This window comes from Pongo abelii, chromosome 13 (genome assembly GCF_028885655.2).
Source record: "Pongo abelii isolate AG06213 chromosome 13, NHGRI_mPonAbe1-v2.0_pri, whole genome shotgun sequence".
NCBI lineage: Eukaryota > Metazoa > Chordata > Mammalia > Primates > Hominidae > Pongo > Pongo abelii.
Window position 1 is genome coordinate 116856762 of NC_071998.2, and position 15782 is coordinate 116872543.

Below are 15782 nucleotides of genomic sequence, written 5' to 3' on the forward strand. Positions count from 1 at the left end.
GTCTCAGCTAATATTAATAATCACAGCAGCATTTCCTGAGGTTCAAGAGCCCCCAGGAATCAACAGATGAATTTACAGACTAAGTTTCAGAATTTAAAAACCTGTTTTCTCACAGTGATGTGAGCCTTTAGTTCCAGCTACTCAGGAGGACTGTCTGAACCCAAGAGTTCCAGTCCAGCCTGGGCAGCATAGTGAGACACTGTCTCTAAAATTTTTTTAAATTAAAAACAATTTTGATTTTAGTCTAATGAAAAGCATATAGAGATGTATTATCTATACATATCAATGTATGTATGATATGGATGTGTAGACATATATATCTATATATGCTTTTCATTGAACTAAAAGCAAAATTATATGTGTCACCACGTATTTTATATATGTCACTGTGTGTGTGTGGGGGGGGGTGTATGAGATAAAGATATAGATGTAGGCCCCTCCTCACTCCTCATCTTTCATGTTCCCCATTTTCCACCCACCTGGGGAGCCCTGAGCCACTGCCTAGAGGAGAAATACCCAAGAGAGCCACCTGGCCCACATCAGACAAATGTGAACAAGAAATAAAATTATTAGGCTGGGCGCGGCGGCTCACACCTGTAATCCCAGGGGAGGATTTGGGAGGTAGAGGCAGGCAGATCCCCTGAGGTCACGACTTCAAGACCAGCCTGGCCAACACGGTGAAACCCCGTCTCTACTAAAAACACAAAAATTGGCAGGGCATGGTGGCAGGTGCCTGTAATCCCAGCTACTCGGGAGGCTGAGGCAGGAGAATCGCTTGAGTCTGGGAGGTGGAGGTTGCAATGAGCCAAGATCAAGCCATTACACTCCAGCCTGGGTGACAAGAGTGAAACTCTACCCAAAAAAATGGGAGGGGAGGGAAGGGGAGGGGAGGGGAGGGCAAGACAGACAGAAAGAAAGAAACTTATTGGGAAAATCTAGAAGTTGACCAACAAACCTACCCCATGCCCATTTGTCTATGTAGTCTATGGCTACTCACACACTACAATCGCAGTGCTGAGTTACAGAAACTCTATGGCCAATAGCGTAAATATTTACTATCTGGCCCTTTGCAGAAAAAGTTTGCTGAGCTAGAAGCAGTGGCTGAAGCCTATCATCCCAGCACTTTGGGAAGCTGAGGCGAGCAGATCACTTGAGTCCAGGAATTTGAGACCAGCCTGGGCAACATAGCAACACTCTGTCTCTACAAAAAATACAAAAATTATTTGGGCATGGTGGCGCATGCCTGTAGTCCCAGCTACTTGGGAGGCTGAGGTGGGACGATTGCTCGAGCCTGGGAGGCAGAGGTTGCAATGAGCCAAGATGATGTCACTGCACTCCAGCCTGGGCAACATAGCAACACTCTGCCTCTACAAAAAATACAAAAATTATTTGGGCATGGTGGCGCATGCCTGTAGTCCCAGCTACTTGGGAGGTTGAGGTGGGACGATTGCTCGAGCCTGGGAGGCAGAGGTTGCAGTGAGCCAAGATGATGTCACTGCACTCCAGCCTGGGCCACAGAGCAATACCCTATCTCAAAAAAACAAGTTTGCCAACCCTAGGATACGGTGGCGAGATTTGGGGGGTTATGTGTTCCAACAGCTAGAGTTATTTAACATAACTAACAAACTTAGTAAAAGTCAAACGGCATTACTGCAAGCTGCATACAGAACTTGTTTGCTGCACAGAGAAAAATGATGAGAGAATTCAGTGGGCACAACGATCTCTATGAACAGTCTTGCTGGTCTCTGAAAAATCTGTGCTGTTTGGTGCCAAGTCACACTATATACAAGTATCAGTCAGGCAGAGCCCACTTATGTATAGACCAAGCAACAGATAAAGTAGAGTGACCAATCTGGTTTACCTAGGATGGAGGAAGGGGTTGGAGGTGAGCATCAGGGAGTGCTCATAGATTCAGGACTTTCAGTTTTGAAACAGGGAGAGTCCTGGGCAAACCACCACAAACTGATCATACTAACAGAAAGCATGGTGGGTCAAACGTAAAGTAGAGTTTTCTAGGTTAGGAGCGGTGGCTCATGCCTCTAATCCTAACACTTTGAGAGGCTGAGGCAGGAGGACTGCTTGAGCTCAGGAGTTCAGGACCAGCCTGGGCAACACAGTGAGACCTTGTCTCTACTAAAGATAGAGTTAGTTGGGCGTGGTGACACATGCCTGTAGTTCCAGCTACTTGGGAGGCTGGGGCAGGAGGGTCCTTTGAGCCCAGGAGTTTGGGGCTGCAGTGAGCCATGATCACATCACTGCACTCCAGACTAGGCCACACAGCAAGAAACTATCAAAAAAACAAAAAACAAAAAACAAAACAAAACAAAAAACATTTTCTAGTAAAGAACATTTAAAATTTATGTGTTTGTGTGGGGGGACACATTATAAATCAATTGGCCCACTAAAATAATGGACTAGTAGTTAAAAATACACTGTTTAAAAGGATGTTAATCATGATGTTTCATATGAAAATCAAAAGACTCAAGTTGACAAGTAAAACATTTAACACCCAATTAAACCCAACATCAGCAATGTTTAATTTCAGCAAAACATCATCTGTTACATTAAAGTTGTTAATTTGTATTTTATTAATGTTATAGTTTTATCTGTATTTAGTTTGTAATTTTGTTTAGGTTGTATAAAAGCATCGAATTTATAGCTAAACATTACAGAACTTTATATTTGCATGTGTCCAAGTAGCATTATTAAAAAACTCATTTGGATAAACATTGAGACTTTAGGAGAATTTATTTCCCTTTAAAAGAGTCTGTACATAACTTACATTTAAGAAATTCCCTCATGACAATTCCATGAGATAGTTACTGTTACCCAAATTTTACAAATGAAGAAACTGAGACTTAACAAAGGTAAGTAAAATTGTCTAAGGTCATGCATGTAGCAAGATACTAGTGAAGCTGAAACGTGAACCCAGGTTTGCCTAAATTCAAAGTCTGTGCTGCCGCACTTAGAGGGAAAGTGGTACTGGAGCCCCAGGAACAACTGGTGTGAGGGCCTCTGAAGGTCAGAAGGCGACCTGGGCTTCCTGGTATTTGAAAGGCAGGAACAGGTGTAAAAAAGGGGAAGAGGTCTCAGAAAGCAAGATGGGACACAGTGCTGGGTCAAGTGTCCTCCTGACAGCCCACAGACACCTGAAGATTCAGTCATTCCTTCTCCATGAAGCCCTGTGATGGGTGCTAAGGATACAGAGACAATAAGACTGTGCCTTCTTAGTCTTCAAGAAGTTAATGGTCTTGCTACTAACTTAGAGGATGTGTGCTCATAAGAGGTCTCATTTGAAAGTCTGTAGAACCTCAATGTTTACCCACTGCCCATGTTCACTGAAAGTTATTCCAATTCAGCTTTTTCAGTCCAGCTGAGCAATGCCCACCTAAACACTATCCCTCCTCTGCTATAAAACAAAGTCAGAGAAGAAAAATGTAGAAGTGGCAGAGATCTACTCAGTAACCCATTCAAGAAATACTTGTGACAGATCTATCATAGTAATGGAGTGAGACTGAGTATTGTGGGCACAGATAATTCAGTTCTTGCTCTCCAAGGGTTGTTTATTAATAGTGACAATAACAGCAGCTAACACTAAGATGATGCGTACATATGCTAAACACTGTTCTAAGTGCTTCAGATCTATTAACTCATTTAATCCTCATAACTGATCTGTGAGGTAGGTATTATTATCTCCATTTCACTGAGCCACACAAAAGTTAAATATTCATCCAGGACCACACACACTAGTAAGGGCAAGGCTAGGATCAGCATCCAAGCGGTCTGGCTCAGAGCCCACCATGCTGTCGCCTACTGCACTATAGCAGTGGCTGAATGTCAGCCTTAAGACAGTGAGATTCACAGGTTAAACCAACACCAGATTCCCCAGCCTCAATCTTTCAGCAGAGGGTTGGAAAGGGCATGGACTTTAAAGTCAGGGATGGGGTCAAATCCAGGCCTAAGAACAATATTGCTCACCCTCAGGTTCCACGTCTCTAAATTGTTCATAAAAACTGGGCTATTTTGGGATTAAGTGAGATGGCATATGCATAGTTGACCCTTAGTAAGCATTAGTTCACTCCCTATTGTCAAACCTACTTCCCTCTTTCCGTTTCAGCTTAGTGCCTTCCCAGCCACTTCTTGTCCCTCCTCTACTGAGAGACAAATGGAAGGAGGAAAGGGGGGAAATGACGAGGAGGAGTAGTTATGGCTTTATTTATTTTGCTGAGATTTCCTTCTCTGAAACTTTAGACACATCCCTAGAGACTCCTGAAGGTCTGCTCTGTTCTGCATTTGTAGGAGAAGCTTTACTAACTTAGAATATAGACCGGAAAGGCGAGTAAGAGGTTGCTGAACCAAGAAAATACACACAGGGCAAACGGTCAGTAATCTGTACTATTTCATCAGACGACTGAGAAAAAGAAAATTTATTGACACTTTTGTTCTTAATGCTCACATATAAAGATTTCACTTTACCTTGTGTTTTCAGAAACACTCCAGACACATCAAATAAACTCTCTTGAATTTTAAAATAGAAAAAGGGTTGACTGGGCTATGTGTGTGTCTGGGAGTGGTAACACAGGGATGGGAGTAATTCAGGATCAAAAAACAGAGTATTAAGTTTAAAGCAGTCGTTACTCTCTGCCTTCCCCCTCCTTCCTATTCTCCAGAAGGCAGGGTTCATAGTGAAACACTGTGTAGTCTTAGATGCCCCTCCTGGAAAGGCATATGAATCCTAGCCCCACTCCACTCTACTGAAAACTCAGTGATTTAAAGCCTCTTGCTTTAAAAAAGGACTTTTGGTTCAAAAGACTGCTATGATCATGTGTTAATATTTATGTAGAAAAAGTTCTAGTCATATTAATAATCAATGAAAATGCAAGTAAAAACTATTGAAATGCCACTGTGTATATCTTTTAGAGTAGGAAAAAAAAAAACTTCTAATACCTTGTAATGGTAAAACTATAAAAATGATTTTAGGAATTCTGTTGGTAACACTGTAAATTAGGACATCTTTCAGAGGGCTATTTGTCAATAAAAAGTGAGTCTAAAGATGTTTTTACTCTGACCAATAATCCTACTTACAAGGCATGATCCTAAAGAAGTTGTTCAACAGAATAAAAGGTATATAGATAATGACCGTCATCATCAAATTACTTATTAAAACCACACAAGGAAGCAATCTAAATATTCTGTGATTGGCTTCCACTACATCCCATACACTTTTCTTTTATACTGCTTATCAGATTTTAATTATTTGACAACTGTCTCACTACTAGATAGTAAGCTCCATGAGGGTAGTGCTGTCTCTGCCTAGATCTCTGGCACATAAATACAGACTGTAGGAATTAAGAACAAATACTGAAACATTTATAATTTATTATTTATTCTTAGATGGAGTCTCATTTTGTCGCCCAGGCTGGAGTGCAATGGCGCGATCTCAGCTCACTGCTACCTCTGCCTCCCCGGGTGCCAGCGATTCTCCTGCCTCAGCCTCCCGAGTAGCTGGGATTACAGGTGCCCACCACTGCATCTGGCTAATTTTTGTATTTTTAGTAGAGACGGGGCTTCACCATGTTGGCCAAGCTGGTTTCGAACTCTTGACCCTCCTTGGCCTCCCAAATCCTGGCCTGCCTCGGTCTCCCAAAGTACTGGGATTACAGGCATGAGCCACTGCGCCTGACCTAATTTAATGTCAAGTAAAAATAACACAAAATATATGTGTGCTACAAGTAAAACTGAGTAACATAAACATGATTATATTATTATACAAGATTAAAAATACTTAAGACGGAGGCATCATTGGCCAACTTTTCAATTATTTTAAATATTCTTTAAAGTTACTTTAGTACCTCTGAAATGAAAAAGCAGGAAAAAATTTGCTGTTATTTACACCAAACTTGACCTTGTAGTAGGGATGAAATGGCCACCATGAAAGCCTGAGGGCCCACTCTCCAGCTTACCCCCAGGCACTCAGTTATTCTTTCTTTGCTCAAGGGTAGAAAGAGCCAAAATACTCATATATCATATGTAGCATAACCCTATTTTCTATAACAATCTCAAACAAAGGCAGAATGTTGAGAGAGACAGTGAAATGTCTTCTAAAGCAATCCCTCTTTTGAACAGTGAATTTGCTGGTTACTAACAGCAGGGGGTGCCAAAGGGATCGCTATTGTTCCCAGGAGATGACCACGAGAAAGACTGCTGAGGCCTAAGGTGAAAAAAAGCTTAGGTTTGAGAGTAAAATCCAAATGCAGCAGGTTTTCACTTAACAATTGGTACATGTGGATAAAACTCAGGAGCTCATAAACTTGAATGGATAAAAACTACATTTTAATTTTCACTAACTTCTAATATTTTGCATTTCCTTGATTTATAAGTGTAGGCAACCAATCACTGTAGAATCACAGCGCCAGTGACTCTGTCATGAACAGAAGTCATAGCTAACACCACAGTACATCACAGCTGTTGCAGATTTCTCAAATACCATTTATGCTCATCACCGCTTTGAAACAACAGGCTTCAGGAGTTACTGTTAGGTATACAGCTGGATATTGTTTAATCTACTAGTAAAGCCACACATATTACTATATCATGAATTTGTTCAATAATCTGATAACTTTAAATAACAGAATACTTTCATATTCCAGTGGATTTTATTTTATGCATTTACACACGCTTTTCTGAGAAAGGCAGAAAAAAAGCTGAAGACGTGTGCTCAGTCTCAAGGCAGGCAACTGACAGGGAAGGTCAAATTTGGTCTGAGAGAAAATTATTTTAAGACACAAGAGAGAAGTGGGCACAGTGCACATTTTCAGTTAGTGTATATTCCTCACAGAGAAGGTGCAAACCCGGAAGTTTTGCTTCACAGGCTCCCAGTGCACCAGTGTTTCCAGAGGCCTGGCTCTGGACATGCCGTTCAGAGATCTGCTTCACACAATGTGCCACTGCAAAGCAGTCTGTGTAGCCTAGGTGCAGAGGCATGAAATACAATGCGAATGTCGTCCTCAGCATCTCTCTGGGAGTTATTGTTATTACCAGTGGACTCTCCAGATGCCAAATATCATTTATTTGATGAACAAAACCAAAATTAGATCCAAAATGCTAGAAGGCTGGGATGAGATACTGAGAGAAGTAATAGAGTCAGTACTCACATTCGAACAAAGAGTGACTCTTTGGATGTCAGACCAGGAGATGAGTACTTTTCAACCAGGGCCAAAGTACTGAAGCCAAACTTATGAATGGGCTCATTGGAATCCAGCGGGGGGAAATCGGTGTCCACCTCCCCATCATCCTCAGCAATATGCAGGCAGTAGGCACTGACATTGTCACTGAAAGGAAAACCAAAAAGGCAAGTGAATACCAAGGTAGGGAAGGGACAAGAAGACCAGAGGGTATGGTGCACAGCAAGCAAATTGAGGAGACTGCTTTTCTTTACCCCAAGCCTGGTGATACAGTAAAAAATCCCAAATCCTACTTCACTTGATAGAGAGAATACACATGGCAATGCAAAGGGGAGAAAAACAGTGTGAAATGAAGGTCTTTATACTACTCTATTCTTGCAACATTCACTGAGCCCTATTGCAGCTACAACAAAGAACCTAACCTCTTAGATCAAAGGTGAGATTTAGTATCAGCCCTAAAAGCAGCTTACAGCATAGCAGGGAGGAAAAGTAATAAGCATTACACTAGCTACAATACAAATGTAAAAAAATATATATAAAACAGATATAAACAAAACTGTAAAGGGGGGAAGATTATTTGGCCACGGGGAAGGCAGGGGTCAGAGGCTTTTGATTTATGGTTAGGATTAAGAAAATATCTGGCCAGGCACGGTGGCTCATGCCTGTAACCCCAGCACTTTGGGAGGCTGAGGCAGGCAGATCGCTTGATCCCAGGAGTTCAAGACTAGCTGGGCAACATGGCGAAACCCCGTCTCTGCTAAAAATACAAAAATTAGCCAGACATGGTGGTGCGCGCCTGTAGTTCCAGCTACTCAGGAGGCTGAGGTGAGAGGATCACTTGAGCCCGTGAGGTCGAGGCTGCAGTGAGCTATGATGGTGCTACTTCACTCCAGCCTGGGCAACAGAGTAAGACCCTGTCTCAAAAAAATAAAATTAAAATTAAAATTAAAAAAGAAAATATCTGTGCTCTAGATCAGGAGAAATACTCAAGGTAACCAAGACAATCCATACAGTTCTCCCTTCTCTAAAGAGTATCTAACTCAGTTGGTAGAATCTGACTTCAAACACCATGGATCCTTAGCAGAGTAAAAGCAAATGACTGGATTAGTCCTGACACAGATACCTGGTCCTCTTGACTACTTCTGCACACTTCCCACTCCCTAGAATGTCCAGACAGTACTCTCAGATTGCAGTCTTGCCCAGTTTAGAATCAACACATACCCTCTTTGGGGGAAGTAAAAAGTTGATCTGTTCAAAGAGGGTGGGAAACTATACCAACATACAGACAGTGTAGATTGCAATCAATTCAATTGCTCCAAACCGCAAACCTGTGAGCTTCAGAAGTATGCTAGCTTCAGAAGCAGGAACCCAAAAGTTCACAAGGCAGTAGAATTCTAAATTCTGCAGCTTATATTTGGAGTTTTAATTACATGATTGATGCTTAAATTAATTAATTGCAAAGTGTATGCTAATTGTTTAATTGGTAGCTTGATCTATATAGATCATTTTTTGAATTAAATGAGTTGATTTACCAAGTTTATTGACTGGATGTGACAATGAATTATTTCACTGACTACCTGATTTGCAATTTTCCCAATTAATTCACAAATCTTTAGCTGCAACTCTGCTTATTGAGAGGGAGCCTACTTCAGGTGATCTATACTCAGTGAGTCTGTCATGACTAAGAGATATTTATTATAAAAAACAGGTAATAAGGACAAATTAAAATTAATGGAAACTGTAAATTTGCTAAATGGATTGATAACAAGAAAGTAATCTAGCTAAGTTTGTCACTTTACATTTCAGGTATTTGCAATGCTGTTAAGATATTTAAAATTCATCTCTGAATGGCATAGGAAACTTTTGGATCTCTGCAACAGGGTACTAACTGAAACACAAAACAATTACAGGGCAAAAGAAAGCACTTTGGATGAGGAAAATGTCATGGTATACTGGCTAAGAGAGCTCTGTGGTCAGAACGAGTTCAAATTTCAGCTCCATGGCTCATGGCTATGTGATTTCAGAGAATAAGCTTCACCTTGAGTTTCAGTTTCCACTTCTATAAAAAGGGTATAATTGCCCCTCAGAGGCTGTAAAGATTAGATGAGATAATATATGTAGTGTCTGGGATGTAACAGAAGTAAAAAATAAATGGGAAGGTAACTCTAATAAGAAAGTCATATGGAAACTAACTTATAGTTGCACCAATCCTTAAACACAAATTGTGGATGCATATTAGAGCAACAGTGTAACTGAGCAGCATGTTCTACATACACACATCTGTAACGGGTGTCAACATGTCCACTGTGTTCCAATCTTGGGGTCACTGAGCCCCCAGGGTTTTATGAACAGGGCAGACATGGATGGAACAAGCAACAGACAGCACAGATTATTTATTGCCATGTAAATCAACCTGCGGAATGTTTGATTCTCCAGCACCACAGAGGTTTAGGGGCAAATAATAAGCCTATTGATCAAAGCAGAAAAGTCCAACAATGATATCAGAAGAATTCTGCTTTATTGTTAAGGGACACCCCCAAATCCTCTCAAAACAAATTCAATAAATATCACAGGCTAAGATTTGAGATGCAAAAGGTTCACTGCCAAGTGCTATTATTCTCCCCAGTTCTTAAATATGAAGTGTGAAATCATTCATTCAAAACACATTTGTAAAGTGCCCCCCTGGGCTGTGGCCTGTCCTGAGCACCAGGAACAGAGGAAGGAAAAGAAGACTGATTCCTGCCATATTATACAAGACGAATAGAAGCCTCTTCTGGGTCATCAGTAAAGTCTAGCAGCAAATAGTGCTCCAACTCCTCTGACCCCTTAATTGAAAATCTGAGGAGATAATGACTAAAATTCTATATTCTACACATGGACGTATTGGTTCCTTTGGTGCTTTTATAAAGGAATCATTAATAAAAGAAGCTACTGTTATATTTTGACTTCTAAAACTGCTTCAGGACTCCAAATTAGTACTAGTACAATACCAGCAGTATCATTAGCTACATATATTGAGTACTATGATGAGCCAGATACTCTGCAAAGCGGCTTAGATATATAAGCTCACTGAAACTTCACATCAACTTTGTAAATGAATCATTTATTATTTCTATTTTACAAATTAGATAACTGAGCCTCAATAGCATTAGGTGGCTTGCTCAAGATTAAACAGCATGTAAGTGACAGGGCTGAGATTCAAATCCAGGCAGCCAAGAGCTGTCCTTCTTGACCCCCACCCATTCCTCTGCCAAAGCCATAGTGTGTCAAGACTTCCTGAGGCACTTGGGAACCCAATCACCTATGGAAATATGACACATTTTGATGAGAAGGAGGAAACCGTAACATATTACTTATAAAAAGTTAGATTTAGTTCAACCTCCTTGCTTTTACAGATGGGAAATGGAGGCAGAGAAAAGAGGGATAACATGCTCATGATCACCCAGTTAAACAGAGGCAAAGCTGGTCTCGAAAACTCTGGTCTCCCCACTTCTTGTCCATTATTCTTTAAACAAATAAAAAACTGGTGGACTTTGAAATGGGGAGAGAAAAAAAAGGGGGCAGCTCTGGTCCCTGCCTCAGGAAATCCCCCGATACAGACATCTCAGAGTTTACAACACAATGGAAACAGGGGCACTTCCCATGATATAGTTTGGTGGAAAGAACAGGGATTTTGCAGACTCATCTGGTTTTAATGCTAACTCAAATTCTTAGACCAAATCTCTTTGAGCTCCATTTTCTTATTTGAAAAACAGCTTTCCTTGATTCCTCTAGGAGAATAGCTTGGATCTCCGAAATTCAAGCAATTCTCCTTTGTGGTCTTACAAAATTTGGTCAATATTTCTGTATATCACTAATCATATTGTTTTTTCCTATTTCTGCATCTGTATTCTAAAGAGCAAGGATTCTTCTATTATCTCTCCATACTTACTAAAGAGTAAAATGACTGGCATTTAGAAGGTACTTAACAAACATTTGTTGAATAAATGAAGATATGAATGTGTAGACTGAATCACTCTATGAAAAAAGCAAAGGGTATTATTATTATTATTATTTTTGAGATGGAGTCTTGCTCTTGTCACCCAGGCTAGAGTGCAATGGCACGATCTCTGCTCACTGAAACCTCTGCCTCCCGGTTTCAGGCGATTCTCCTGCCTCAGCCTCCCGAGTGGGATTATAGGTGCCTGCCACCACACCAGGCTAGTTTTCGTATTTTTAGTAGAGACAGGGTTTCGCCATGTTGGCCAGGCTGGTCTCGAACTCCTGACCTCGTGATCCACCCGCCTTGGCCTCCCAAAGTGCTGGGATTATAGGTGTGAGCCACCATGCCCGACCAGCCAAGGGTATTATTAATGAGGTATGTGTTAACGAGAAGAGGGGAAGTAATAACCTTTTCTTTTTGTGTTCTTGCTTTTCACAGTGATATCTGTTAACCAAATAGGGCTTTCTAGGCAATGCACATGTGTCAAAAATTGTAATTCAAGACTAGAGGAGAAGGCAGCACAGGAAGAGGTGAGGATGAAAGGGGAATTTTTATAGTCCATCGAGATATGAATACTGGCATCTCACTTTTTATGGAGAGAAAACAGTGAGAAATGATGATACTATGTAAAAATTTTCAATTGTCACACATGAAAAGACTAGAAATAAATGTACCAAATGGGTTAAGTTTACACATACATTTAAGTCACGAGCTCTCTTTTTCTTCTAATTGTATATACTTTCCAAACATCCTGAGTACACATAACTTTTATTTTCCTTTCTTTATAAAAGATTTATTTTTGATAAGGGTAGCACATTTTTATTGTGCACAATTTAGAAATTTGAAGCAGTATGAGAATGCAGGGAAATCTCTTAGCCCGCCACACAGAAAATCACTTGTCCTGGAGACCCTTAGCATTGTCAGCCTTACTCACGTCCCCTTGTTCCTAAGTGGTCATTTTCTCTACCGAGTTCTGGAATTATGAAGGAAGTAATCATATCTACTGCATCAGGGTCTTGTAAGGATTGAATGATTGAATTTACTGCACAGTGCCTGCATGAAGAAAGATTCTCATTTTGCTAAGATTTCTTCCACCGCTCTTAAGCTTCTGATTACGCAGAAGCTGGATTAACTATCTCACAGTAGCATGGTAGATAGCCCGAGGCAGAGAGACCTAAAAGTCCTGTTTCTGAGTCACCACCAGAGAAAGAGGAATGATTAAAAGAACAATGAACAAGTACAGGATAACTGGATCCACAGGAAGAGACTTAATTTTAGAGTTGGGCTGGCATAAAAAGAGCAGAACCTTTCATGGGACCAGGAAGTCTCCAAGAGAATTGGAAGTTTGAACAATGAATGGATGCAAAATAGAGCCTGCTGCCAAAAGAGAGGTGAGTGTGGGGGTGTACAGGGCAGAATATATATGATACATAAATCATATCTCCAAATCTTTGATGAGTACAACTTTCACTTATTCATGTTCCATCAAATGAGGTTAAAATTTTCCATTAAAAAATTTATTTCATTGAATTGTTTAACCAATACTCATTTTACGTTCAAAGGCCAGTATAGCTTTCACAAAGTGACAGAAGCCTGTAGCCCATATATAGACAGCATTTAATCCATATGTGAAAATTCAGGAGCATTCCAGGAAGCATCCCAGATTTCTCCCAAATGTGATCTGGCATGTTCAATTTACATACTCATAAAAATTCACTCATCCTCGGAAAATGTAAAACACACTTAAGTATGATGACCAGATAGATGAATGCTTACTGGTTTTTTTTTTACATGAAAAATAAAAGAGCACATGATTTTTAAATGTCCAGAACTCTCATTACTTGGGCTTTGGTGTTTATTTTGATGAGAGAATCAATATTAATAGTGTATTGGGCATTAGCAAGGGAAAAAAGGTCATGAGGATTGCAGCTCAGAAGCTGATCTCTCTGAAATCAGAGAAAAGGCTTTTAAGGTGATCAAGATTTCCTTTTCTCCAAAACCCCTCAGGAAAGTGAGGTCCAAAAAAACCTCAGGAAGCTAGATAACTTCCTGATCCTCATTTCTCTCCTGCAAAAAAAAAAAAAAAAAAAAGATTATTATCTATAACTTACAGAGATGTTGTAAGGAATAAAATAATACACTTGAAGTGCTTAGCATGTGGTGTAACACATAGTAGGCCCTCCAGTGTGTATCTACCAACCCATTAACTAGCAGTGTGGTGACTAGCAACTGGGAAATGTTGATAATGGGTTTTCTTTCTGTCTAGGTCACTGAACAAAATGTATGCAATAATTCCACATCTGTCACTTAAATAAAATACATCAGCAGGTTGAGAAATCTAACTTGGTGATTTTTACTGAATAAAATTCTATATACAGTCAGAAGCTTATTTTAGCAGACACCTGAAGAAGGGCCTCCTTGGCAGGGCAAGGGTAGAGAATTTCAGTCCAGATCTTTAAATGTTCCTATGTTCTCTCACCCATTCCACAAATTATTCATTGAGTATTTGCTAAGTGTTAAGCATTGTGTATGGACTGAGGAATACAAGCCCATAAAATAGACACAGTCCAGACTCAAAACTATCCTACTACAACTTATAAGACTTCTTGCTGGGTGTGGTGACTCTCATCTATAATCCTAGCACTTTGGGAGGTCAAGGCAGGCAGATTGCTTGAGCCCAAGAGTTTGAGACTAGCCTGGGCAACATGGTGAAACCCCATCTCTATAAAAAATACAAAAATTAGCTGGGTGTGGTGGCACATGCTTGTAGTCCCAGCTACTTAGGAGGTGAGGTGCGAGGATAGCTTGAGCCTGGGAGGATGAGGCTGCCGTGAGCTGCGATTGCACCCCTGCAGCAGCGTGGGCAACAGAGTGAGACACTGTCTTGAAAAGGAAAAAGAAAAAAGACTTCTTCATTCACTTGGATGTCTCTCAAGTAATCTCTGCCTTCATTACACCCAAAACTGAACTCCACTCACACTGAGAAACCTATTTCTGTAGGATATCCCATTTCGACCTTGCCATCCACATAGTTCTTCAATGTCCACCCAGTCTTAGGCCTGTCTCTCTTCTCATTCATCCATGCTAAAAGTTTTAATTAATATTTATGTAGATGACTCCTAAATTCATATTTCCAGCTCATATCTCTCCCCTCTAAACTCCAGACAAGAAAATACAAGTGACTACTTGAACACTTTGTTTAGATCTAGCAAAGCCACCTCAAACTAACAGGCAGAAAACCAAACTCATGCTGCCCCTATCCCTCCTAGTCACATAGCAAGCCCCAACAAAACCTGCTGTTCCAATGCTAGCTATTTCAGTGAAGAGCACCACAGTGCATCACGGTGTGTGAGTCATGAAGCCTCTCCTCTGCCACACTCTCCATATTGAGTTCAGCCCAAGTCCTTGTGAATTCCATTTCTCAAATTCTCCCAGAATCTGCCCACTTCTCTCAATCCCCACTGTGACCCCTGCCTACCTCTCGGTCTCATTCTGTCAAAGGTGTGTGAGTCAGAGCAACTCCATCTTAAACAGAGCTGGGTAAAATGAGGCTGAAACCTACTGGGCTGCATTCCCAGATGGTTAAGGCATTCGGATAAGACGGGCGGTCAGCACAAAATACAGGTCATAAAGACATTGCTGATAAAAGGTTGCAGTAATGGAGCCAGCTAAAATCCACTGAAACCAAAATGGCAACAAGAGTGACCTCTGGTCATCCTCACTGCTACACTCTCACCAGCGCCATGACAGTTTACAAATGCCATGGCAAGATCAGAAAGTTACCCTATATGGTCTAAAAAGGGGAGGCATGAATAATCCACTGTTGTTTAGCATATCATCAAGAAATAACCATAAAAATAGGCAACCAGCAGCCCCCGGGGCTGCTCTGTCTATGGAGTAGCCATTCTTTTATTCCTTTTTTTTCTTAATAAACTTGCTTTCACTTTGCACTGTGGACTTGCCCTGAATTCTTTCTTGCGTGAGATCCAAGAACCCTCTCTTGGAGTCTGGATCAGGACCCCTGTCCTGTAACATCTTCCTGGCGACCATGAAGGGACTATAGTGAGAAAACCCTGACTCAATGGCTACCTTTGGGTAAATGTTGGGGTCCTGTAACATCTTTCTGGCAATGACAGAAGTGACTATACTGCGGAAACCCCTGACCCAACAAAAGCTAACTTTGGGTAAGTGGTGGGGTCTGGTAACATCTTTCTCACGAACCACAAAAGGGACAATACTGAGGAGACCCTCCGACGCAAAGGAAATAGACTGGAGCACTGATTGGACAACTTTGGGTAAGTGATGGGGTACCCGGGTAAAGAATGAGATTGGTAAAGAATGAGACTGGGGTAGAGGCCCAACTTAGGGGAGTTACAGTCTCTCCTAAGACAGAGTGGGTTAGAGTCCCCTCTTAATAAAAAGCAAGGACGCTTGACTGACCTTGGGTTAGAGGCCTAACTTAGGAGGGTTAAAGTCCCTTCTAAGATTTAGGGGGTTAAAGGCCCCTCTCGGTAAAGTCCTTGGATAAGAACAGGTTTGGCACTATGGGATGTTAACTGTTATTCTCTTTGGATTAATCTGCCTTGCACTCTTTGCTGATGACTGTGGATGACAGG

The 15782-nt window shown here is 41.0% G+C and overlaps 1 protein-coding gene across 9 annotated transcripts in view; it reads right to left on the bottom strand.

Moving 5' to 3' along the window:
* Positions 1–15782, bottom strand: part of MAPKAP1 (MAPK associated protein 1) — a 265491-nt gene that overhangs the window by 114482 nt on the left and 135227 nt on the right. For 7 of the 9 annotated variants that reach the window (XM_054519346.2, NM_001131510.1, XM_024251698.3 and 4 more), the window contains 1 exon segment: positions 7155–7331. The exons of the other annotated variants lie outside the window; for them this stretch is intronic. In XM_054519346.2, the coding sequence (XP_054375321.1) occupies positions 7155–7331 (177 nt within the window). 9 annotated transcript variants of the gene reach the window in all.